General features: G+C 38.6%; 1 protein-coding gene across 1 annotated transcript in view; it reads left to right on the top strand.

Annotated features, from left to right (window-relative positions):
• The window catches only part of GABRB1 (gamma-aminobutyric acid type A receptor subunit beta1), a 416,562-nt gene extending 393,227 nt beyond the window's left edge, over window positions 1-23,335 (top strand). Inside the window, exon 9 of the mRNA XM_003933650.4 lies at window positions 16,100-23,335. Coding sequence (XP_003933699.1) covers window positions 16,100-16,444 — 345 coding nt within the window. The 3' untranslated portion in view covers window positions 16,445-23,335. The remainder of the gene's footprint in view (window positions 1-16,099) is intronic.
• Window positions 23,336-27,248: the final 3,913 nt, after the last annotated feature.

Consider the following 27,248-nt stretch of genomic DNA (forward strand, 5'->3'; position numbering starts at 1 on the left):
TGATTGTAACCATACCAGCTTCAAAAGGTTTTTGGGAGGCCACCTCTTTTCCATTCCCATTCTCATCTTAGTTGCCTTCCAAACATACTAGTTTATCCTCTGCACAACTTGGAATGTGTGTTAATTTATAAGTCATGAGGGAAAACCCTACCTAAAGAAAGTGGAATAGGTTTAGTGGTGGGAAAATTCAGAAGACATGAAATGGATGGATACTCAAAGATAAGTAGAATTTAGGAAAGCATAATGAAGAAAGCAGGGCCTTTCCGTTGGTAAAAAGCAATATTCTCTAGAGAGAGTAATTAAATTGAAACAGGACTTTGTGATGGGCTAATAAATACGTAACATGTTCGCATTGGACTGACCTTTATTTCATAAGCAGGCTGTTTGAGTAACACTGGCTTAAATGCTGTAAGAATTCCTTGCTCTCAAATCAGTAAACTTTTATTTTTGGTAAACTGACTTTTTAAGTTTTGAAGTAAAGGAGAAAGAATTGAGAAATTACTGAATTGTCAGGAGATAACGCTTAAAGGAGATTTTTTTAAAATATGTTTTTATTCATGGAAAGTTAGCCTAGGAACTTCACAAACAATTTCCACACAAAAATAGACATAATTACAACAAAATTCAAGAACAAATCATATTAAAACAAGACAGAGTACTTTGTATCAGGCTAATCCTCCTATTGATAGAAATAATAAACTGTAAACACATTTTTAAAAATCTGCTTTAAGACATGGAAGAGTAACAAAACAAGCAAAAACTGAAAGAGAATCAACCTTCCAAGGAAAGAAACCACACTGTGTGAAATCCATGTTTATGCAGCTTTTCCCCTGAAGCCATGTCCCAGTCTGAGGGATGTCAGGCCCACAAAACTTCAGCGGAAACTGCAGTTGCATTGGCCTGAGGAGTCAGATCATGGAGTTTGATTCTTCCAGAGTTCCTGGAAATTTCAGAAGGAAGCCAAAGCAGAAACTCATCATCTGAGTGTAAACTTCCCCAGGTTGATCCCTGAGTTACAAATGAACATGTTAAACACCAAGGAGCTCAGAAAGAAAAAATAGCTAGAAGCTGGGGGAAAGAAAAATGAACAGAGATTTTACTTGCTGTCCACCATATAAAAGTCAGAGTTTAGAGTTTGAGTCTAGCCTATTGGGGAGTGTGGAGGTGGTAAGAACATTAGGCTTTCTTTAAAAATCTCAAAAGACTCATACCTTAAGGAGTAAAGGCTAAGTCACAAGAGTAAGGCTTTCCCCTTGGGTTAAGGGAAAAACTAAAATAGGCTCACCCTAATAACACAAAAAACTGTCTCCACATAGTCTGGGTGATATGTGAGTCATATACCTGCCTACCAAACCCAACTCAACATTCTTTGGGAAAGACAGCAGAACCTAGAGTCTCTATGGTGCATTGTTTAAAATATCTAATATATAGTAAAAAATTACTAGACATGAGAAGAAATAAGAAAATGGGGTCATCAAGAAAAAAAATTTGTCAATAAAAACATACCTGTAAAAGTCTCCAATGTTGTCCTAAAAGATAATTAGTAAAAACAACTACAATTAATGTATTTAAAAGTTCATAAGAAATAGCCCAAAACTGGAAACAACCAAAATATCCTACAATAGATTAATGGTTAAACAAATAGTGATATATTCATACTGTGAGTACTATTCCAATAAAAAAAGAAATGAACTCTTGATACATGCAGAAACTTGGATGTCTTTCAAGGGCGTTATGTTGAGTGAAAAAAAAAACCAGCTTTACTGTATTATTCCATTTATATAGTACTATTGAAATAACAAAATTATAGAGATGGAGAACAGATTAGTGGTTGCCAGGAGTTGGTGATGGTGGGGATGGGTGTGACTGATTAAAAAGAAATAGTGTGAGGGAGATCTTTGCAATAATGGAAGAGTTCTGTATCTTAATTGGAATGCTTATTACATGAATTTACATATGCAGTAAAATTACACAGAACCATACACACTTTATGCCCATGTCACTTTCCTGGTTTTGATATTATATCATAGTTATGTAAGATATAATCAATGGGAGAACCTGGGTGAGGGGTACATGGGGCCGCTCTGTGTCATCTTCACAACTTTTTGGAAATCTATAATAATTTCCAGATAAAAGGTTTAAAATAAAGTCAATAGAAAAAATTGATACAGTGTATGAAGAGATGGGGTGTTTCAAAAGATAGTTGAAACTATAAAAATGGAACAATGGAAATCACAGAATTGAAATTTTTATTAGATGGATTAACATCACACTGTATACCACAGAAAAAAGAAATAGCGAAATCGAAGGTCATTTTAGGCTTCTCTCAATTTCTTGATTATAGCTGTTCTTACCGTAAATGCTAGTACTCTGGGGATGCCCTAACAGACACCCTCACTCTTGATATATTATTTGATATCTCTGCTAATTGTTATCATGGTATCCTGTGCTTTTCCACAATAGGACTCCCATGATAGTGAGTATATGTTTATTTGTATAATTATCTTTTAACATCCCTTTCTCTTATTAGGCTACAGTTTCCCAAGTATACACCCCAGGGCCCTTGTCTATTATATTTATTGTTCTTTTCTCAATAGCTAAAAGGTAGATACCAAATAAGTACTTGTTGAATGAATGCTGGAGAGCCATTCTCCATTTAAGATATGTTTAGAAACCACACAAGGCATTCAGTGTTATAAAATTCTTACATATTCATAATAAGTAAGAAAAAGAGACTATACTCCACTTCAGCTTCTGCTCTAGACTGTCTTACTGTTCCTATCATTTTTACTTTCAAAAAAATATTTTAAGCATGCCTATAATGACCTCTGGTATTCTTTTTGAATCACAGTGTTGTATAGCATTACATGTAATCTTCAAAGGGGCATTATGGCTAAGATTTTGAGATGGCACTGTTTGTCTGGGAGGTGATGCCAATGTTCATTGTCTCATGCCAAGGAAATCAAGGAAATGGACACACCGGGAGTGAGGTTAAGAGCGGAGCTTCAATAGGCAAAAGAAAGAGAAACACTCTCTCCTACAGAGAGAGAGGTCCCAAGCAGGTTTTCCAGTCTGTAACGAAATAAAACGGGTTTTATAGTTGAGTTTGAGGAGGTGGTGTCTGATTTACATAGGGCATGAAAGATTGGTCAGACCAGGTTTTCCATCTGCATGAGGCTCAAAAAACTGGTTAAGGCTAGATGTGCCATTTGTGTAATGTGCAAAAAAGCTAGCCACCCCGCTTTAATTTTTTATTATGCAGGTGGGTTCTCCACCTGGCTGGCACCATGTTGCCTGCTTCTGTACTGTACATGGGGTGACAAAGAAAAGGGAAGATGGAGCCTTCATGTTGAACATACCTGTCTTCCAGGTAGCCCTTTTCTAATGGCACAGCTTCCAACATTCACCTGGACAAGCTTCCAACTTGCTTATCTATGTCTACAGTTTGATTTTTCATGCTGCTCTTTGTTAGAAAAGAAATTATTTGGGGGCTGCTTTTTGTTAAAAGAGAAATTTCGCCACGGACTCTGTTGCCCTTTCTATCTGTCTAAACAATGTCCTTCTATCTCCTGTATCAATTTTATAAACTTCTTCATATTTAGGTGGGATAATAACACAGCAGTACCATCTCATGCATGTTATAATCATTCCTGCACCTGCTTAGGTTTGGTAGTTCCTAACTTTCTTGTCCTCTTCTAAAAACAGAAGCCCAGACAGATAATATGTCAATAACAAAGCAAGTATATTACTTCATCTGTTCAGTGTGTCGTGTCAGCCGTTACATTAATAATGCAAACTGTGTGGTATTTTAAGTTGCTACCGCCTGGTTAAACTCAAAAATATAAAAAAAGACTATTACATTTTTTTAATATAATGCTTGGATGATCCTCTACTTTTCGATGCATGTAAACAGTTACATTTAAATGACATCTGTGCTCTGGTCCCAGATAATTTTCATTTGAGGGATTTCCTCAGTATTTGCCTTGGTTCACTGGAGCATAGAGTGGCCCTGTTCAGTTATTACACATTACTTTTGATAGCTTTGGCGAGGCAGTCAGGTCAAGGGGTATTTGTACTGAAGCTTCAGGAGTGCGTGCTTTGTCTTGATTTATATTTCCTCCAGCTGCTCTGAAGCATCTTTTTATGTCAGTGCAGATGCTAGATCCAGACATTAGGAGAGTTTCAACCTCTAAGGTGATAAAGACTGTAGATTCATAAGCCCCTCGGGCATCATTTGAAACTAGAGATGGTATGTAGAGTCTTGAAAGATAGATTTCGCAGTACAACTAGGCTGTAAGTAAGCTACCTCTGGGCCACTTTTATACTCATCTGGAACTTTTTCAGTTGTATATACTGGACCCAATGCCTATCCGTTTGCAAATAAATGAAATGGCTGGAATGGTAGCTTGGATGGTCTGTGAGCAGAGACCGATTCACAGTCATTCCGTGTCACAGGGGACACAGAGGAATCTGCCAAAGATTCATACTGTGAACCCTGAGTATCTGAGTCAGGTCTCAGCTAACTTAGAAAGCTTATTTTGCCAAGATTGAGGACATGTACCCATGACACAGCCTCAAGAGGTCTTGCCTACATGTGCCCAAGGTTGTGAGAACAGTTTGGTTTTACACATTTTAGGGCGACATGAGACATCAATCAACATATGCAAGATGAACATTGGTTCAGTCTGGAAAGGAGGGACAACTGGAAGCAGGGAGGGGGCTTCTAGGTCATCGGTAGATGAGAGACAAATAGTTGTATTCTTTTGAGTTTCTGATTAACCTCTCCAAAGGAGGCAATCAGATATGCATTTATCTCAGTGAGCAGAGGGGTTACTTTGAATAAAATGGGAGGCAGGTTTTCCCTTTAGCTTAGTGATTTTGGGGTTCCAAGATTTATTTTCCTTTCACAATACCAGTAATGCAGTTGCATCCCCAATAGTCAAGAAATCAACTTTTTTCCCTTGGAATCAGATATTAGTATCGTGATTTGGCCTCTTCTCTACCATTCCTGTTCTCTGCGGTGAGCCACCCAAACATTTCAGACAACTTTCTAAATGTGAATCAGCTCTGTATTGCGGTTACTTCCAGGATGCAATGTGCAGGTAAAGGTGGGCATTGTAAAGTTGTACAGCTCTGTCTTTAGGTCCAACTTGAAACAGCTCCATATCTGTTAGCCTTTGAGACTGGGTCTTCAGACCAACTGAAAAATTCACCCTGCCTTGGATGGAACTTTCACCATCTATACCTAGCATCCAGAATTTCTATTGACAGTCTGTGTTGATAGTTCATGAACTTCTTTATTCTTCAAAGCCTGCCCAAATCTGCCTTCATTCACTTTTTGTTCTCTAGCCTTGATTTAATCCTATCCTATCTCCAGTATTCTGAAGTCTAATTTTTAATTTTCCTTTTAAGGAATCTCTGTCTCTTATTTTCTTTATTTTTCTTTTCTTTTCTTTTCTTTTCTTTTTTCTTTTTTTCTTTTTTTTGCGTGCGTGCATGTGTGTGTGTGTGTGTGTGTGTGTGTGTGTGTGTGTCTACCCAGGTATCTAGAACTCTTTTGGTGAACAAGAAAGAACTCTACCTTAATTAAGTGGTTTAAAAATAAAAGAGGAGGGAGAGGGATTTTTGACCCACACAACTGAAAGGCCCAAGCATAGTCCTAGTTTCACATGTGGTGTCCCAGGTGTGCATAGAATTTGTCAGAAAGTATCTCTCTTCATCTCTTAATTCTGCTTTTTTTATATTGACTTTATTTTCAGTAGACCCTTCCCTCATGGTAGTACCCAAGTTCCAAGTTTATAATGTTAAAGCTGTTTGAAATTAGCACAAAATTATTTCTTATACCCAATAGTTCTAACAAAAAAAAAAAAGGCCTAGAGTTGAGTCATTTGGACAAACTTGTCATGTTTTCACACAGAAGTCAATTCTTCTCACCAAAAAGATGGAAAACGCCAAACGCCCAGGTCTCGGTTACGTGCATGTCCTTTGAGCCTAGAAGATGCAATCAGACATACTTCAACCACACGCACCAAAGAAACATCAGGGCATTATCATCAGAGAAAGGTACAATGGAATCAGGCAGGTCAAACCAACGGGCAACCACCATAACCCCCTGGGACCCTCGGGATGTTTGGGTGGAATACAGACTAGAAGGATCTTAATCTGAAATGAGATGAACTCAAACTGGTGGTTTTGGCAAGCTCCCCAATTCATTCAGGTACACCTCAGTATCTGAGAACCACAACCCTGGAGATCGTAGAGATTCCAACCACTCCTGCAGGTGTCCTTGGCCATTGAAACTCAGAGTTCAGAAAGATGGCTCAAAGTGTAAGTTTCAGATTTCCCCACTCTGCAGATATTTACTCAGCAAAATGTATCTTAGGCTCAGTTCTGGAAAAGCAAGGAGGACATACTGAGTAGCAATGAACAACAAAAGAAGCTCCTGCCATCCTGGAGCTTTTATTCAAGTTGAGGTAATTGACAAATATGTGAATAAATACATAATATAATGGCAGGAAATGATAATTATGGTAAAGAAAATGATGAGAAGCTAGCTAGGTAACAATGTGGGCAAGAAACAGCATTCTACAAGAGAAACATAGCAGATGAAAATGCCCTGTGCACTTAGCAGCATCAAGAGACAGCCAAAAGGCTGGGCACCGTGGCTCATGCCTGTAATCCCAGCAATCTGGGAGGTGGAGGCGTGCAAACCACCTGAGGTCAGGAGTTCGAGACCAGTTCAACCAACATGGAGAAACCCTGTCTCTACTAAAAATACAAAACTTTAGCCAGGTGTGGTGGTGCATGCCTGTAATCCCAGCTACTCGGGAGGCTGAGGCAGGAGAATCACTTGAACCTGGTTGGTGGTGATTATGGTGAGCTGAGATTGTGCCATGGCACTCCAGCCTGAACAACAAGAGCGAAACTCCATCTCATAAAATAAAATAAAACAAAACTAAAAGAGATAGCCAAAAAAAGTCCGGTGTGGCTGGAGCAGTGCTCAAAAAGCAGCGTGGTAGGAAATAAGGGCTGAGGTACACACAAGAATCAAACCATGTAATGCTTTTGGACTAGGATGACAAATCTGGATTTCATTCTATGTCTTGAAAAATAACCAGAAGATATAAACAGAGTAAACAGATGATGTAAATAGACATCATTTATTTCACTTTTTTTTTATATATATTTTTGAGACAGGGTCTCTCATCCAGGCTAGAATACAGTGGCGCAATCTTGGTTCACTGCACCTCTGCCTCCTTGAACCTCCTGGGTTCAAGTGATTCTTGTGCCTAAGCCTCCCTGAGTAGCTAGGATTACAGGTGCCCACCACCATGCCCAGCCAATTTTTGTGTTTTTAGTAGAGATGAGGTTTTGCCATGTTGGCCAGGCTGGTTTAGAACTCTTGATTTCCTGTGACCCTACCGTCTCAGCCTCCCAAAGTGTGAGCCACTGCACCAGGCCTGTTTTACTTTTTTTTTTTTTTTTTTTTTTTTTTTGAGACGTAGTCTCGCTTAGTTGCCCTGTTTTACATTTTTAAAGGATTGCTCAGCTTCTATGTAGAGAAAGGACCACAGGGCTACATTTCTGGGAAGAAGAAGATCACTTAAGCTTCAAAAGGTGATGGTGGAAAGAAGGAGACATGGAACACCTGCTATGTGCTCATAAAAATGAAACATTGAAAAAGAAAGAAAAAAGGGAATAGAATCAGGATGCATTTGAAAGTAGAGCAATTTGGACCTATTAAAACATAGAATGGGAGAAATAAGGAAAAGAAAGGAATCCAAGATAACTGAGTAGTGTTCTGGAAAATTGCCAGTTGTTTCATTTTATCTTTATCTTTTTCTCCTTTTCTGTTTCCTGAATAATATAATGTATTTGTCTTTGACTTACGTACATTTGTACTTAATCTTCTGTTCTTTCTCAAAATGATAATAAAGTTTCCATTTCTGCCACAGCTTTCAGGACATACAAAGAGACATGCAAAGCATCAGCAGAACCTCCCATTTTCTACCCACCAAAAAAGGTTTCAGGAATTCCAGGCTGAGAGATCAGGTTTTGGCAGCCCAGGTGAAAGCAAATGACTGACAGCAACAACAAATGCGGTACATTGCATGAGAGGGATGGGAAGATGAAGCCTGGGCCGTTGCAACTGTCTGTTCTCTACAGGGGCAGGCAGCTATTTGTACTGGTTGGCTTCATTCAGTAGAGTGTAGGCTTCTTGAGGACAGTGAATTAGCTCACTCTGTATGTAGCCAGCTCCACTTCACTTGGTTTCCGGCTCTGTGCTTCAGAGCCACTCCGTAAATATGAATCTAATTGAATTGACTAGCAAGAAGGAAATAACTCACTGTTTGCAAAGTAGATTGAGCCCAGAGATATTCCTCAACAGGGCTTTAAAACTGCCACTGAAAACAAGATTATATTTTATTCCCAATCACACTAAAATGAGTTCAGCTACATTTATATATTGAAAATATCCAGAGCAGTCCAGAGTGGCAACATTTTCATAGCCTAAAGCACTCATTGAGGATGTTGGGGCAGAGAGGAGAGTGTGAGTGAGACGGAAGGGGTGGAAGAAAGGCTGAACGCAAGCTAGAAAATAAATCTGCACATTCGCTTCAGGTTTCTGCTACAGAAAGAAATAGTACAGCCATCACATCAGTGTTCTCTGGACTTTAGTCATTTGAGAATCACCCTATAATTTTTAGCATGCCTTTTGTATCAGTCAGGGCTCTCCAGAGAAACAGAACTAACATACAAATAAAAAGAGATTTATTTTAAGGAATCACTTCCTGCAGCTGTACAAACTGGCTACTCCAAAATCTGTCAGGCAGGTTGCAGGCTGGAAACTCAGACAAGAGTTGAAATCTTTAGCCTGAAATCTGCAGGGGATGCCTGAAACTTGGACAATATTTCTACATTACAGTGTTGAGGCAGAATTTCTTCTTTAACTGGAAACCTCAGTGTTTGCTCTCAAAGCTTTCAACCAACAGCGTGAGGCCCAGCCACATCATTATCAAGTGTAATCTTCTTTACTTATAGTAACTGTAAATGCCAATTACATCTACAAAATACCTCCTCAGCAACATCTAGACTAGTGTTTGATCCAGCAACTGGATACCACAGCCTCACCAAGTTGACACACAAAATTAACCACTATATCCAATGTATATATCCCCATTCATTCATTTCACATATATTTATTGAATGCTTCTATATGCCGAGTATTTTTCTTGGCTTCAGGAAAACAGTTGTGAATAACACAAAATCCCTGCCCTCTTGGAGTAACATTCTAATGGGATACTCAGTGGAAGCAACAAGTTGGATGGGAAGAGAGAGGATCAAGAGCTCTGCTCTGGTCATGTTGAGATTTTGATGCCTCTAAACACCATGCAGAGCCATCCTTTAGGTTCTGCTGCAGTAAGGCACAGGAGAAAATAAGAAAATGTGAATTACTTTAGGTTTTTCCCCTTGTAAAAATGAAATATGAACATGAATATAATGTTAATAAAATATGCACACAATCACTAACTGGTCATATTTTCCTACATACATTAAAAGATATATACAGCTGTTTTGTTTTCTTCATAATATTACCTGATTTTTTTAAAAAGTAATTTTAGGAGGAGGGATGGTATTGACCATTTTCCTCCATAACAATGTGAGCACCAGTATTTCAAGAACCTTGTCTGTTTTGCTCACCACCATCTTCCCAAGACTGTTGTGTCATCAGAGTTAGAATTTAAGAACAAGATAATATTGTTTATAAGCAGTGCACTGAAGGAAGGAAGGAAAGTGTTCACCAGCCAGAAGCTGGATTGTCTCTGCCATCTCAGGCCTTTATGAAATAAAAATCCAGGCTTTTCTTTATATGTGAGCCCCTCTGGGACTTGTCTGTGGACAGCAGGACTTAAGGCTGGGTGTCATGACCTTCAGGAAAAAGATAAGAGAAAGGCTCAGCAGACAAGAAGAAGGTGGACATCGTGGTTCAAGAGAGCAAACTTCAAAGAGGCTGTTGGAAAGAGCACTGATAACCTGCAATTGAAATAGGTCGGAATATTTGTCTGGTAAAACATTTAGAATCCGTAGAGGGTCAGAGTCCCAGTGTTTGTACAGAAGACTGCACCATCAAGAGGCTTTATTTGTTGAGATCTCTGAATTTTTAAAATGAGGGACATGATGTTCTATTGCTTATGGAAGGGCTGATGTCTTCATCAGCGTCTGGAAGAGTGCCGGAGGCACAGTACCTCAGTAAACATTGATTTAAAAAATGAGGGAGTGAATGCATGAACTATTAACATTTTATATAGTTATCCACGTTCTGCCTAAAATTACCCTTTGCAGCACAGGAAATATGCCTCTCTAACAAGGAGTGGAGTGAGAGTGAAATATTGCCAAGCCCTTGGGGCTGCAGATCAAAAAGCTGCATTCGCTGCTCCCCTTTACTGGTCATCTAACTGAAGTGGAAGAGGAAGGGTTTTTTGATTGGCCCTCCTGAAGCCTTATTAATAATTACATTCATCTTCTCTAAATGTAGGTTCAATGATACTCTATATTTTTTAAAAAAGAATTTGCTATGTTGGTTTGAGGAATGTATGATTAAGATACTACAGTCCTTCCTTCCAGTCAGAAACAGACCTAGTTCCCCAGTCACAGGAACTGATAAACAACTGCAGACTTTACCCAAAAGCACGGCAGGGTTCAACACCCAGATTCCTATCTGCACTGTACTCTCTCAGTAAGCAGATCAGAGACACAGAATCCCAGAAGGTACAGAGCGTAGCCTGACTGCTTCCTTCTTCTAAATATACCTATCAGATAGGTCAGTGGAGAGCAGTGAGAGGGGAGAAGGAGAAAAGAGGTTGTACATGTTCCTCCCTTAGATTCTCTCCTAGGGTTTGAAGTGGGAATTCCCATACTTGAGGGCACTTTGAAGAGTCAGGAATGATTATCCCACAGAACAGTTCTTTCAACATCAGCAACTTTAAAAAAAAAAAAATCTGCTGGTCTGTATCTGCCTTGGAAATCCAGTATGCTAACAATTTTAACTTACCTCACTTGCTTCTGCCTCAAGGTTTAAAAATCTTCAATCTGGATTGTGCTTAACTCAGATATTGATATTTTGATATTTCTGTATTAATTAGGCAGCATTTGACCACTGCAGATGTTGAAGCAATGTACAACATGAGACTTCTTGATTTCTCTGATGATATGAGAAAACAATAACCCTTTCTCCATGGATATTATTTTTGGAAAGCTGTGTCAGCTTCAGATAGAAAATCTTAGATGCCCTGATATGATTGAGGCAAAGAGAAAGCCACTCTTTTCCAAAGGGAAGGGAATATGGCAGAGCCAACCAGAAACATGTGGATGTCAGCAGTGGTATGGCTACCACATGTATACCTTACCTGACAGCAAAAACCTGGAGGGAGAGGGATAAAATATCACACTGCAGAAGAAATGCATGAGCATGTACACACACACACACACAGGAGTCTGTTAACATCAGCCTTTAGCACAAGTCCTACTCTGGGTAAGAAAGAAAATGAAAGTGGGCAAGAATTGTTATACAGCTACTTAAAAATTTTTCCTTAAAAAGAACGTGGTAATGTTGATGTAAAATTCTGTACTAACGTAATCGGCTTTCATGGATAGTTGCAGAACTAGATCCATTATCTTAAATGCCAAACCACTTAAAGCTATGATTTCTAGCTTTCAGTGACAGAGAATATTGAGGGATTTGCACAAACTGATAAACCTCATACAATTTTTAGGCACGTTTGAATCTGCACCGAGGCTAACCAAAATGGCTTAATAAAATGTACCTTGTTAACCCTGACTTCTGCTTAATTAGAAGCATCTGTATGCTTCACTGGCTGATTCTAAATTCTAGCAACTTTGTTAACTTAGAGAGATTCATAATAATGTAACTTAATGATGCATACAGTACAGACCAGGTGATTCCATTTTACAAGCATTTTTTTTTTGGAATGCTGTGTCTTTCACCTGGAATGTTCTTCATAATCAAAAACTGTCAAAGATTGGAAGCCAATCCATGAGATTACCTAATGAAAATCTTTCACTTATAGATAAGAGAACTGAGACCAGACTTGTCCCAGACCATTTCTGAGTAGGTAATAAAACTAGAATAATAACATAGCTTTCAACTCTCAATTTTTGTTCTGTCCTACCCATCCTTTAAAACTCAATGCAAGCCCCACTGCTACATGAAGGCTTCTGTGACCCCCAGTGATTTCTCATTTTGATGAATCCCTAATCATGGTCCATATTATACTATTAGCATTTGATTGAAAACTTGTCACTCCCAATATTATGCTTCACTCTTATATCTCTAAGGATATATTTGAGCTAATGTTTTTATTTCTTTTCTTCCTTTGACCTGCAAACTTTTGAAAAGGGGAGTCCATACAAACTCTCTTCACTTCCTTGCTACCAATTCAGTCTTTAATCCCTTGCAATGCAGGTTCTGCTTCAGTTTTTATTCTAAGACCACAAATGGCCTTATTGATAACTCTATGAGCCTTCTTCATTCCCCCTGTTCTCTCTGAAACACTACTGACCATTCTTTCCTTCTGGATACCTATCTCCCTTCTTGAATTTCTCTTCATAGCATTTGGTTATTTGTTGTCTACCTCTGTAGTATCTCTGTGTTTCTTTCACCAACCCCATAGCTACCTCCCACTCCTAAAATAATCTCAGCCCCAACATGATCCCAGTTATCATACATTACTTGCCGGCCACCACCACAAGGATGCCTAACTTATATCACAAATTCAACCAAAACAACAAACTCCTTTTTCCCCATACATGCAACAGACACTAAACACCCCATTTCTGCTGATGACAATATAATCCTTTCAGCCTAATAGGCTGACAGCTTCCAGATCACCTTCCCTTCCTTGTGCTACAAATCTAATCCTGTGGCCAAATCCGTTTCATTTCTATTTTAAACGTTTTTCAAAAGTTCCTCCTTAGTGTAGTTTTCCTTTTCTTTCTGCTACATTGTCCTAGTCCAGGCCCTCATTATGTATCCCCTGAGCACCCCAATAGCTCTGGTTGGGAAAATAGAACTGAAACCTAAAAATCAGTATCAACACAAAGTAATATAGGCTAAAGGATATGTGAATGGAAAAAAAAAAGAGGTCCCTAACTGGCTATGCAAAAGCCAGATCTGAACACAGATAAGTTTCATCTGACCTGAAGATCATTTTTACACTACTGAGCCAACTTTAAAAAGAGACCAAATAAAAATCAGTATGTTCAGGTTTTCTGGTAAAGGGGGTGATCTGGCAACATTAGGGTCTAGTTCATTCAGTGTAGTTGTCAACCGGAGCTGAGTTGCAGTCTCCTCCTTAGACATCTGCTCTCCAAATCCCCATAGGCATCGCCACTCCCTAGCTTCACTCAATTACTTACTTTCACTGGCTCTTCTCAGCCATGCTTCTTGGTCCCTGTAGGTGGCTGAGTTTGTAAATTCTGCTGTAAAAGTAAGGGCTAAGGGTTTTTGAGGGTAAGGATGCTAGTTCTGCCAAGCATATATCCTTGTCACCTAACATTTTATCTGTCACACAGTAAGCACTCAATAAATGTTGGAAGAAATTTTTGGAGGTGACTGTAGGCAGGCAAAGTACAAAGATACACAAGAAAGTAGGATTTAAATTGAGCCTTGGCCAAAACAGGTTGATTTGATTAACACACAAAGAGGAAAGAAAATAATATTTGAGACAAAGAACGTTCTCTATTTTAATCCCAAATTTGGCACTTATCGTTTAATCGGTTTAATTTACTTAACTTCTTTGAGCATTGTTTCCCTGTCTGCTGAATTAGGATAACATATATGTCATGGTGTTGTTATAACTAAGGTAAATTACTCAGTAAGATTCAATTACTGAAATTACTGAGATAAATTACACAGTAGAATTCAATAAATAGTAGTCATTAACAACAACAACAACAACAACATAATAATAATAATCATCATCATCATCATAGTAACTCCCTGAATAAAGTCACCAATAGATGTATAGGGTCAGGGCATGTGGGTAGCCCAATTAGACTGAAGCGCAGTGCTTCACAGAGGGAAACAATGATAGATAAAAAGGAGAGAGAGATGACAGAAGCCAGAGTCGGTTGTCATTTCTCTCTCCAACCAACTCAAGTCTTAAAGCTAACAAATGCATCACTGAACTTTCTGTGTGGTGTAACAAAGGTCAAGGACTGTGACGTGTTCCTCTCAGTAGAAAGTGCTTGAGCTTTGAATCAGATACACATAGGTTCTAATATCAGGGCTGGCACTTAACTAGCTGAGTAAATGAACCAGGTTTTTAACTGTTCTAAGTCTCAGTTGCCTTATCTATAAAATGGGGATGGGATGGCCTTTTAGAATAGGGTTGCTGTGTTAAGTAATATATATGCTAGGCTTATGGTAGAAACTCAATAAACTGTACTATGGTTGCACCATCACATGCTACCCATCCTCTGTCCCTTTCTTTTCTTTTCCTCTTGTTTGTATTTGCTTCCTATGTTTTTCTCTATCTCTTCTTCACCAGGCTCTTTTGCCTCCTTACCTATACCTAGTGTGTTAAGTGTTTACTAAGATTAATCTCATTCAAAAGCATTTAGAACCCTTACTATAAGTCAGGCACTATGCTAATACACGTGTTAGCACAGCTCCCTGTACTGGCCTTGGCAGTACTTAAAGCTCATTTTCATGTATAAGCCATATCAGTCCAGGTAAATCAGTTTGCAAAGTATATCAGCTTTAAGTTAAACAAGGAGACATTCTAAGCCAATCTGTGTTCATATTTTTTGTAGTTCCAAAACGGTATGTGTGGGCATAGCATAAAGAAGAACCAGGAAACCTGGGATAGGTATTGCTGGAACTGCAGGAAGCATTAGTGAACAGCAGTAAAGGAACAAAATTCAAATGATAGCCAGGGGAATCCTTTGACCCATTAATCATATATGTCAGTTTTGCCTGAGGACATAATCATGAATATGCACAAAGATTTAACTATAAAATATTGCTTCTAGATTTTTTTTATAATACTACAAAAGTAAAACAAACCTTAACATTTAACAACAGATTAATTCAATGATGATTTATTCATGTAAGCTATTAATAAAGCATGTCACAGAGGAATATTTATTAACAAGAAAAAATGCCCAGGCTGTATTACTGAGAAAAGCAGATGGTAAGGCAAAATATATGAATGAACCTGTGTTTGTAAGTGTATCTGAACATAAAAAAGACTGAAAGGCAAGTGAGATGTTAATGATAGACTCTGAAGGTAAGATTACGAATTTTTATTTTTTTATTTTGTGTTTCTAGCTTTGTTTCCATGTACCACTTTTATAACAAGAAGAAATACCCCACACACACATACACACACATGAGTGGAGATAGATGATAGAGTGATAGCTAGAAAGCTAGCAAGATGAATGGATGGATTATAGATAGATAGATGCATACATGAGTGGATAGATAAATATAGATACATAGATGGATGGATGGATGGCTAAACGCATGTATGGATGGATAGATACATAGATGATGGATAGATAGATGTATGGATGGATGATGGAAAGATAGATAGATAGATAGATAGATAGATAACAGATAGATTAGATAGCTGCATGGCCAGATGGACGGATGGATGGATGGATGGATGGATACATACATACATGGATGGATAAATGCATGCATGTATGGATAGATAGATGCATGGATGGATAAATGCATGCATGTATGGATAGATAGATGCATGCATGGATGGATGATGGATAGATACAGATGCATGGATGGATGGATGGATGGATGAATGGAGGATGGATAAATGCATGCATGGATGGATGATGAATAGATAGAGAGATAGCCAGCTGGATGGATGGATAGCTGATAGATAGGCAGATAGATAGATAGATAGATAGATAGATAGATGATCTCCATGTCGCATATCAAGCCTAATGTTTATGGAGACAACGTTTAATGAGCCTTATGAGTATCATTAGTGACAGGTTAATGAAAACAGGCAAAGGTCCTGAGACTTGTGTCTCAGCCTGTTTTTTTTACCATCAGGTCGACGCCCACGGCAACATTCTCCTCAGCACCCTGGAAATCCGGAATGAGACAGGTGGCTCTGAAGTGCTCACGAGCGTAAGCGACCCCAAGGCCACCATGTACTCCTACGACAGCGCCAGCATCCAGTACCGCAAGCCTCTGAGCAGCCGCGAAGCCTACGGGCGCGCCCTGGACCGGCACGGGGTGCCCAGCAAGGGGCGCATCCGCAGGCGCGCCTCCCAGCTCAAAGTCAAAATCCCCGACTTGACTGATGTGAATTCCATAGACAAGTGGTCCCGAATGTTTTTCCCCATCACCTTTTCTCTTTTTAATGTCGTTTATTGGCTTTACTATGTACACTGAGGTCTGTTCTAATGGTTCCATTTAGACTGCTTTCCTCTTCTATTGTTTTTTAACCTTACAGGTCCCCAACAGGGATACTGCTGTGTTTCTTGAGGTAAGAGATTCAGCCATCCAATTGGTTTTAGATCTTGCATATGTTTTATTATTGCACCATGTTTACTTCAAAAAGACAAAAAAAAATTATTTTTTTCCAGTCTACTGTGGTCCAGGTTATCAGCTCTTTAAGAGCTCTATTAATTGCCATGTTTACAAACAAACACAAGAGAGAAGTTAGATAGGTAGATCTTTAGCAGTCTTTTCTAGTTGCCCCAGATTTTACTGATTTATTTTTTAAGTGAAAATGAAAAGAGGACCTTGCTGTCCACCTGCACTGCTTCCTGATCAACTGTAACAATCTTATGTTGCCAAAAAAAAAAAAAAAAAAAGAAAGAAAGAAAGAAAGAAAGAAAGAAAGAAAGAAAGAAAGAAAGAAAACTACCACAATTTCCAGGATCTCAGAAGAAAAAACAAAGCCATTGACAAGTTATAGATTTCCAGGAAGAAGGTAAAAGGAAAAGGAGCTTAGACTGGAAAGGAAGATTCCCCTCTACCCATAAGTTCTCCCATTTCTGTTGTAAAAGGGCTCCGCAGCTCCATGGAAGAAGAGGGAAGGAAGGGCACAAGCTGGTCAAGGCGACACAATCCCAACCTGCCATCTTCACCGCACCATTAAGTTGGATATTCTGAAAGATGCTTCTTTCTCAGACTTCTGGCAAATTTTAAATTAACATTAGAATCCAACCTGGTTGACCTGGTAGCAATGGAGAACATTTTTCATTTTTTCTTGAGAATAAGGAGCTTGGAAGGCAATGACCATTTTTCTAACTGGCCATTTCAGATATGCAGCCCTGAATTCATCTCATCACCCTGGCTCTTCCTGATGCTGTGCCAGGAAGCCATGCCATCCCAGTTCCATCATTCCTGATCCAGAGGGTGTGGGAGGAAGGGGATGGTGAGCAATTTTTGCTTGAGAAAAATAATGCCCTTGCCACTAGGAAGGCAAGATTTATGTGCTATGAAAAGGGTGCCTGGGCAGTTATCTGAACTGCCAAATCTTAAATCAAATAGTATATATTTCTTTGCCTTCTAGAGAGCAGTATCTAATGGTGACAGGCTAGTCACACAGGCCTCAGCTGGCGCTTTATGGCTCTGCTCTCTGAGCTCTGCATTCCACACTGGAATGAATGCTTTGGAAAATACACAAACACCCATGTTGGTGTCATTCCCCTTCAGGACCATATTTCCATTTTAAAGAAAATCTTGAAAATAGCAGAACTACAAATAAAAACAAGAGCAATGACAAAAGCAGTAGAACTTCCAACACGTGCACCAGTCCCTAAAGAACAGACCCTGTCCACGCTCATTAATCACTGTCATTGCTCCTCTGCCTTATCTCTACTTATGGATTAATTTTGGTCATGGTTCTCATAGAAGGGGCATCCTTCAGTAGCCCAGCATAATTCTAAACATGTCCAACCAGCTACAGTTGAGATTCTTCCCATGTTATGTCATTGAAACCTCATCATTTTATTTTTTAACCTTAGTATCTAAGAATTCCATATGTTCATTTGCAAGATTGAATGAAACCGTAAGCTAACCAAACAGTGATACAAGAGGTTTGGGACCTGACCCATGAATGTGAAACAGGTTGAGGTCATAATTAAGAATGATGGCCTGGTTTAATGATCTAGCTTTTTCCCTAAAGCTGTGATGAGGGTCCATGTTTACAATCAGCTTCTGGAAATTATAGCCTTCACTGGACAAATGATGCTGAATTCTTACAGGTGAGCTGAAGAGGAGAAAGTTACGAGATATTCTTTCAGAAGGCAAGAGGAAAAGGGGACTTCTAAATAAATGAATAGTTAAGGCTGAACATAATATACATACAAAGACTGCTTTAACTGGAAAAAAATGATCTCAGTGGTTTCATGAGAAAATAATAGGGTTATAGGGACCACATTTTAATTTAGATTTTTAGTTGTATTATCACACTTTCCTGGTCAAGGAAATCCCCAGCCTTAGAGTCATTCATTTGGGAACTTTTCAGTCCCTTGACAGGGTGAGATGCTTTGCCATCATAAAATGGCCAAAAAGAATGGCACATGGCCACGTCAGTGACTGTAAGGTTAATATTCTGTAATGACCACAAAGGAACCACTGTGCAGCCATTTATCTTAAACATAAGAAGGAATATTGTTGGCTGATGCCTAATAGAAATGAATCATTCTGCAGGCGTCCCCAAACTACGGCCCATGGGCCGCATGCAGCCCCCTGAGGCCATTTATCCGCCCCCACCCCCGGCCCCCGCCGCACATCAGGAAGGGGAACCTCTTTCATTGGTGGTCAGTGAGAGGACCACAATATGTGGCGGCCCTCCAACGGTCTGAGGGACAGTGAATTGGCCCCCTGTGTAAAAAGTTTGGGGATGCCTTGTCAAAGCTCTTTTAAAAGCTTTTAAGAATGAAATGCCAAATCAGAAAGGAAGTGTCTGTAGGCTATGTTCCTCAACAAACAATTTCTTTTTATTTACTGATTTAGATTATTCTTCTTGGGAAGGACTGAGAATATTTGTATTTTTATTATTATATTTTTATCTTGCCTTTAAAAATCGAACAACTTTGATGCTATAGTTTTAGATGTAAAGCATCTTCTGAGAAAAAAAAAAGAGAACATTTTGAATTCATATATTCACCTTTGTAAAATGTAAAATTTATTAAGCCTGAATTTACCCATCAGGCACAAACTGGTGTCATCATATGCCCTCCTGGGCAGTAAAAGGGTCACAGCCAGCATTATGCAAATCCTGTTAAATAGCTGATTTTAGAGGCACTGGCAACCAGAAGAATGGAGAAGCTGCTATATTTATGGTTAAAGACCTCTGTCCCCGCTTCTTTCTGGACACTTCTGGGCCAAAGTTGTCCCTCCTTGGCCCCGCTCCTGGCCAAATCCTCCTTTTTCAGGGTGAACAGTAAATAGAAAACAAACAACAACAACAAGAAAAAACAACTTCTTTCTCTGGCTATCTCCCTTGTCCTGCCCTAAATCATGTACATAATACATAAATGTTGTTGGACATTGTTAAGTACCCTCAAAACTGGCCCCATTCTTGAAAGATTCAGATTATTACATGATAGATTATTATTCAATCATTATCGAGTTGTTTTCTTTTTGCCATGAAAATAGCCATACTCCCCTGCATTCCTTAAGTCGAGGAAGAGGCTGAAAGTTGTACAGACTCACTCTCTAATGTCACAGCCATGTCCAAGTACCCCATGTTTACAGCTCAGAAACTGTGTCATAAACTGTGTCACAGACTTCATTTGTGTAAATCCAGTGGAAATTCCATCTTTCACTGGACAGTGATGACTGCATACTCATTCCTTCCAATCGTGCTCCTTGGCTTAAAATATTAGGGGTGACCTGTGCATCACACTTACCAGCTTTGTGAGGCAAAGATCCAGGTCAAGACATATTTTTGGCTTGAATTATCCAGGATTATTGCCTCTGTTTTCTACATTGCCAAATAGAAACAGCAGCCTGGTTGATAATTCTGCCAAATGATCGATTAGTGTTTTCATACGTGCTGTCTTTATTGTGCATTACAATCAATGAAGGGTCTTGAAAATGCAAAGAGAAAAGAAATGTGGTGCAGGAGAATAAACTTTGGTTTAAGGGTCCAGGGATAGGCATTTCTTAAAAAGTGTTATGTACAATACATAGAAATGTTGACTAAATTCCATCTTTCTAAAATCAATTACTATTTTATAAATATTAAGAAAGAATTCAATTACAATTTGCCAAGTTAATCAAAAAAGATATATTTCTAATACTTCTAGAGGGAAACAATTTCCAAGATTTCTTATATGGACAATTTTGAATAGTATCTTACCAAAGGGTGATGTGTCACCATTTTCTTTCCTAAACAAAGTAAATCATATATCCCAGGAGGGAGGGAAAAAAGTAATGTACAAGCTCATGGTGGTTCAATCAGCATTACTGGGATAAGGGGGACAGAAAAACAAACAAATATATCTGTTTCCTGAAAGCAAGCAGTGAACATAAAGGTAAATTTGTTAATGGAATGTAGACTATTATGTAAACTTCCTTGTAAATTCTGTACATAGTTCATTGAACTGTTCCCTGTTGCGTGGTGGTCCTCAGCTTTGGGTGGATGTTAAAAAAATCTGATCATTGTAAATAATGTAAGCTTACAAGGCATTTGCTTTTCTTCATGAAGTGAAATGACTAGTGATTTGGGCCCAAACCAGAATTTTTTTAGCTCTTTCTCTTTCTCTGCCGTTTAGTGTGTGCAGTTGTGTAACTCTGCTGCAAGCCATAGCCAGGTGTCTGTGATCACTGCCTCATCCCCTTACCCCACTGAAAGGGACAGCAGCTGATGAGAAGGCTGCAAGCCTGTGGGGCTCGGGAATAGTGCACCAGCAGAAACGGAAACTGTAGCAAGCTGCTCCTTGAACTGTGTCATAAAGATATTTGTCTTTATCAGTCATTGGTGGCTATTCATATATTAAGATACTGAATTATCCATGCTGTTGAGGGGGTCAGGAATGGAAGAGATATTCAAAATCCACAGGTAATCCAAAGCTTTATTTGCACCAATAGCTTTAGCTTCTAACTTCTTCCTTCCAGTTTCCCAGAACTTCTATTAAGAATAGAAGTGAATGAATGGGTTTGATCAGGGTAAACAGTCAAATGTCCAAATGATGGGAAGGAGCAAAGGAAGAGACAGTAAATGACTGGTAACACCAACAGGCTGATTCATTCCTGAAAGATCCAGAGGTAACTATGTCATTGTTTTTTAAAGGCAAAGAGAAACATTGATATACATTGGGATTTGAAAAAGTCTTTTTGGACAGACATGGTGATTCATGCCTGTAATCCCAGTACTTTGAAAGGTCAAGGTGGGAGAATCACTTGAGGCCAGAAGTTTGAGAGTAGCCTCACAACATAGCAAGGATTATCTTCATTTAAAAAAAAAAAAAAAAAAAAATTAGCTGGGCGTGTTGGTATGCACCTGTAATCCTAGCTACTTGGGAGGCTGAGGTGGGAGGATCACTTGATCCCAGGAGTTCAGGTGAGCTATGATCTTGCCACTGCACTCCATCCTGGGAAACCGAATGAGGCTCTGTCTCTTTAAGATAAAAAAAAAAAAAGAGAGAGAGAGACAGAGAGAAAAAGAAAAAAACAACCATAAGTATTTTCTAGCTGGAGATAAGGATGTGTGTGACATGTGCCAATTAAGCTTAAAAGAGTCTGGTAATTAAGTGTTCTCAAATACATTTCTCCCAAATATTGGTATTCCTGAAAAAGTCTTCAGAATGGTGGGATATTATGCCACAAGATGTGTTTCCATGCAAACTGGCAGTCCCAGGGAGAGCAATGATGTCTACGGAAATTCCAAATATCCAAGTCAGCTTGTTTCTTAGTAATGCTTTAGAGTGGGCACGTCTTTCTTGGAGGTAAGAACTTTGCAAGGTAGGACTTTTTGTGCCAACATTTTAAGTGCCAGAAGAGTTCAGTAAGCCATTATTTTGAAACATATTGGTTCTAAAATGTGCCAACTAGGGTCCACCATCAATTGAGAAAGAAAAATGGTTTTTTTGAACTAATTAGGTCAGTCAATTACTAGTTCCAGAACACACTGTGCTTTAACTTTAGCCATGCGTTTTGTTTTGTCTTGTTTTTAAGATAACTGAAATCAACTAAATAGATAGAAAACATAATTTTTGGAGGCTGCAATTTCACTAAAAGCATTTTAAAGTATATCCTTTTTAATAAAAGAATTGCAAACCAGAGAATAATAAGCTCCTGGAAGGATAAAGGTAAAGAGTTTTGTTTGTTATTACTTCTCCTGTAGCAAGAATTTCCTATTCAAAGTTGTCTGTTTGGGTTTTTTGTTTGGTTGTTGGTTTTGTTTTGTTTTGTTTTCTAATTAAAGAGTCCTTGCGATAACAAGAGACACACAACCACTCCTTACACCCTGGATACTCTGCATATCCTGAAAAAACCTGCGCTCATCAGAAAGCCTGCAGACCAGTCAGAATTCAAGTTGGGAAAAGTAGGTGTATTTCTGAACCATTTGGGAAGGAAAATCATTCTTCTGAACAACACTACCTGCATTTCGGTTTCTGCAGACAATCGAAAAACAAACCAATAAAAGAAAGGCCAAATAGCATTATTCATTTGCCTTAGGCTTACAGGGTCACAGATTCATTAGCTTAATACAGCTTCATTTGGAAGCCAAAGGATGAGCAAGAGCAATCAGTATTGCTACCTGGCTCTTGCTTCTTCTTCCTGCGTTTTTTGTTTTGTTTCGTTTTTCAGAGAAACAGGGAAGGGATGACATTTTCTAATATACTTGTTTATAGGTACAAATTACTAAAATATGGTATGTGTGCATTTTGCAAGTTTGACTTGGGTAAAACAGATTACGTCTTCTGTCTTCTTTCCTTCACACACTGTATACCATCCTGCCTCATGTTAACCCAATGAAATTGACTCCATTATTTTTCTCTTTCTTATTTCCAAACCACCTAAACTATCATGCCCATGAAAAGTTGAAAGCTTTGACTTCTCTGGACTCATATTGTGTATTTTCAGTTGAATTCATTAAAACAATGAATTTAAATAACTTTTTCTAAATTCTTATTCCTGTTGCCTTTAAAAGTCCTTGGGAGGCAGGTTGTATAATCATAATAGCCTCCTCTAAACTGCCTTGAGTTATTTTTCTTTTCTGCTTTTCTGTCACTTATGTAAAGAGTACATGTGTTTACATAAACCTTCTCACTCCCAGCCTATTTCAAAATAAAGTGGAAATAAAATTCTTCAGCTCAATCTTATGGAAATTTATATTATCTTCTCCAGAGTTTGAAGATAAGGCCATCTCCTTACATTATGATTGTAATATAGTGAATTTAAAGTGTATCAGTCCTTTATCAAATTTGTTTATTCATGCCCTTTCAGTCTTAAGTAGGCACATTTTACAATTTATTATGATTCTTCCTAGAATTCAAATAGCACACCACTAGTCACAAACTATCCTCTAGGAACTTGATCCATTTCATCTTTTTGTGTATTACTCCCATTACAAATTTCTACTTCTGTATATCACCCTGCCCACTCCTCCTCAGCCTTGCAGACAGCCTGCAAACTGTCTAAATTTCACCCATAAAAATAGGTAGAACACCTGTTTCCTCTAGACAGCATTTATATAGATTTAGAGAATAGAGAGTTCTCTAAACATACACCAAACAATAGGCAGCCTAACCTGAAAAGTTAATAAGTGAGCATCATGATGGAGACAGGGAATTCATAGTGAATGGACGACAACTTGAAATTATTAATACGCTTGAGGACCTGGACTTGGTGCTGTCTCTGCCACTGCCCAGGTGCATGACTTTAGACGTGCCACCAGATGACCTCCAAGTTCTCTTCCAAAACTAAATTTCGAAGGTAATTTTAGAGAAGTTCATTTGCATGGGAGGTTGGCAGAAAAATACAGGAGCACCATGGTTTCTGCTAACACAGCCCAACAAATTTAGTAATAATTCTTGACAGCATGTCTTTGAGAATAAGCTATCTCAATCAAGTGAATTGAATTCAATACCTATTCATACTGCTTAAAAAACAGAGAGAACGTACAGTTACATTTGCAAGCCAAGTGAAAATCTGTTACTATTTTTGTAATGTTCTATAACTACAATTTAGAGAATAGACAGTTCTCTAAACATATACCAAACAATATGAAGCCTCAGTCTGAAAAGTTAATAAGTGAGCATCATGATGGAAACAGGGAATTCATAGTGGATGGAAGACACCTTGAAATTATTAATAGGATTGAGGACCTGGCCTTTGTGCTATCTCTGCTACTGCCCAGGTCCCTTTAAGAGAGAGTCTCAGATAATACAAATCAGTGTTATCTAGTCTTTATTTTTAGATCTCTGAAAGATAAAGATGTCCTTAAGCCATTCTCTGTAATTCAAGCAAGGAAAAGCCATGAAACACCCCATCCTGGGTGGAAAAGTCAATCTCTAGGCAGCATCTAAGCCCAAATGTTGTTGCAGTGCCCTCCTCAGTCCGGGACCCCACACTGTCTTGTTTCCTGAAAGTAGAGTAGCAGCTATTTTTAAGCTCTCAGGCAAGAAGCAGCTTTTTATCTGTAATAGCTGGAAAAATTCCAGGTCTTTAGAACCTCCATTATCTGCTCTCCTTGCTCAACTCCTTCCACCCCGGCTTACCTAGTTATATCCACTGATGTTAGGCACAGCCATGCCAAAATGAAAATGTGTTACTTGTGATTAACATTCTAGCTATTAATATTCTTCAAGCATGCATGAAGAATTCCAGTCTCTGAACATGGTCTTCAATACAATTTCTGCAAACAGGTGTTCTTAACTTTTTTTGTTTGTTTAAAGACACCTTCCAACTCTAAACTTCTATGATTCTCCTGAGAATTTCTTTATCAGTCAAGCTTTTTGCACGGTACTAAACTGCCTAGATTTTATCCATTTACGTTGATGATCCAGATTTTGGGTAGTTCAAAAATGAGTGGAGAGTAGTGGGGAAGAGAACTGTTCCCACTCCCAACAGATGAATAATATTGGGCTCAGTAGACACTCTGTGTCCAGTTTTGCTTTCTGTTTTTGCCTTCTGCTCCACCCACCTGCTTTCCCATACACAAAAGCCTTTCCTTACTCTCTTGAGAAAACATGTAGAAGGAAAGTTTGCACAGCCTGAAATGTGCTCCAGTTCTTTTTGGTTAACATTATTGTTAGAGGACCACGTGACCCAGTTTGCCTCAGACAGTCTCAGTGTGTAATTACTAAGAAAATTCTCAAAATTGTCCATGTGAATAATAAATTGCATGGCCACCATAATTATGGGGTCTCAGCAACCTGAAGGGTGGGGGAAATATTAATAAATTTCACATTAACACACTAGAGAAAACATGTCTTGGCTCCCTTCTCCACCACTCATACTCACCTTATTTCTCCATGAGTTCCTTAGCTTCCAGTGAGCTCATGCTCAGGTCTTCCTTATCCTTCCACTCCAACAGCCACATATCATCCCCAAAAGTTCTCACTGCTGTGCTTGAAGTTACATTTTATTTCCACTGCCTAGATATTCTTCTTCCTAGCTCCCCCTCAAGAGTGGTTTAAGAATCAGGCCAACATCATCCAAAATGCAGTCCTTGAGCACCCTTCCTCATTTAGTTCACTCTTCTGCAAACACTCCCTCAATTCATGTGGTCACTTTGTTCAATAATAATAGATAGTTTATCTGCACATTTCTAGTTTGGCAAATATTCTGCCACCCTAAATGGATTGTGAGGTCCTTAGGAGTAAAAGCCCCATTTTCTAATTATTTTATATTGTCCAAAGCATCAATTGTTCTGTCCATGGCAGGTTCTGTAAACGCTGATTAAATGACCTACCATGGGAAATACAGAAAAGAGGAACACTTTTTCATAACAGGCAATATTTCAGGATTATAGATAATGCCTTGTGGGACAGATGACCCCTACACCCTCTCTAAGTTATTTTAGTCCCACAGAGCCTATATCTACAACTTCTCCATGAATAAAAAATGCGGTCAAAGTTACAGTGGAACCCAGGTTTGGGCCTTGCAAAGGGGTCATTACAATTTTTTTCTATTGAGATTAACCAAACAGACTGAATCCTGATAATACCACCAATTTAGATTCTACCAGTTCTAGAAAAATTGAATATTCTATCCTAATAACTACTGCTTTTTACTTTATGGAAAAAGGAAAGTTTTCTTTTATAGTTTTTTTCCCCCTGCTTATCTTTGTTTGTCTTATTAAAAGCCTTTTGAATCTAGATTCTACAGGGTATTTATTCTTGAAGCTGGGGCTGTACTGCATTATTGATGGAACATTCCATTGTGAATTCTAATACTCCTAGAAAGTACTGCACAACAAATCCGTTTCTGCCAAGATAAATATAGGAGATTTAGAACTATACAAGAGGGATGGACAGTTCTTGACACTCACCACTGCTTCTCAAAACTGCATAAAATATAATTGATATACAAGAAAATACATTTTCCACCTCCACCCCTTCTTTTAATTATTAACTTTCCTATTGTCCTGTTAAATATAGTATTTACTAGTTTACACAAAAGAAATATAACTTTTGCAAGCCTTACCTCAGAGTGGCAACCAGCCATCCCAGTTTAATAGACAACATATTTTTCTACTTGATATTCCCCAAATACATTGAACTGCAGTGTGTTTGCTTTTTCTTTTTAAATTAAATCATTATCTTTTTCTTACATCTTTTAAAAATACTTGCTGGATAAACTTCGAAATTTTACAACAATACCCCTGAGACAGTTTTAGAGAAGTCCTTTGATTATTCTAACTTAACATCAGTGTCATGGAAAACAGAATTATATATCGAAGTGTCCTCTCATATTCAGAACAACATCCAATACTCTTCAAAGAAGGGAATGTTCATGATTATATACATATATATTTATTGACTATGTTGTTCAACTCCTTATTTCAAGGAGAGTCAATAACTTTCTTTCTTGATAAAAACTACCGTGTGAGCTGGACACGGTGGTTCACATTTGTAATCCCAGCACTCTGGGAGGCTGAGGTGGGCTGATTGCTTGAGCTGAGGAGCTCAAGACCAGCCAGGACAACATGGTGAAACCCTGACTCTACTTAAAATACAAAAATTAGCCAGTCTTGGTGGTGTGTGCTTGCTGTCCCAGCTACTCG

The sequence above is a fragment of the Saimiri boliviensis genome, chromosome 3 (genome assembly GCF_048565385.1).
Source record: "Saimiri boliviensis isolate mSaiBol1 chromosome 3, mSaiBol1.pri, whole genome shotgun sequence".
NCBI classification, from domain to species: domain Eukaryota; kingdom Metazoa; phylum Chordata; class Mammalia; order Primates; family Cebidae; genus Saimiri; species Saimiri boliviensis.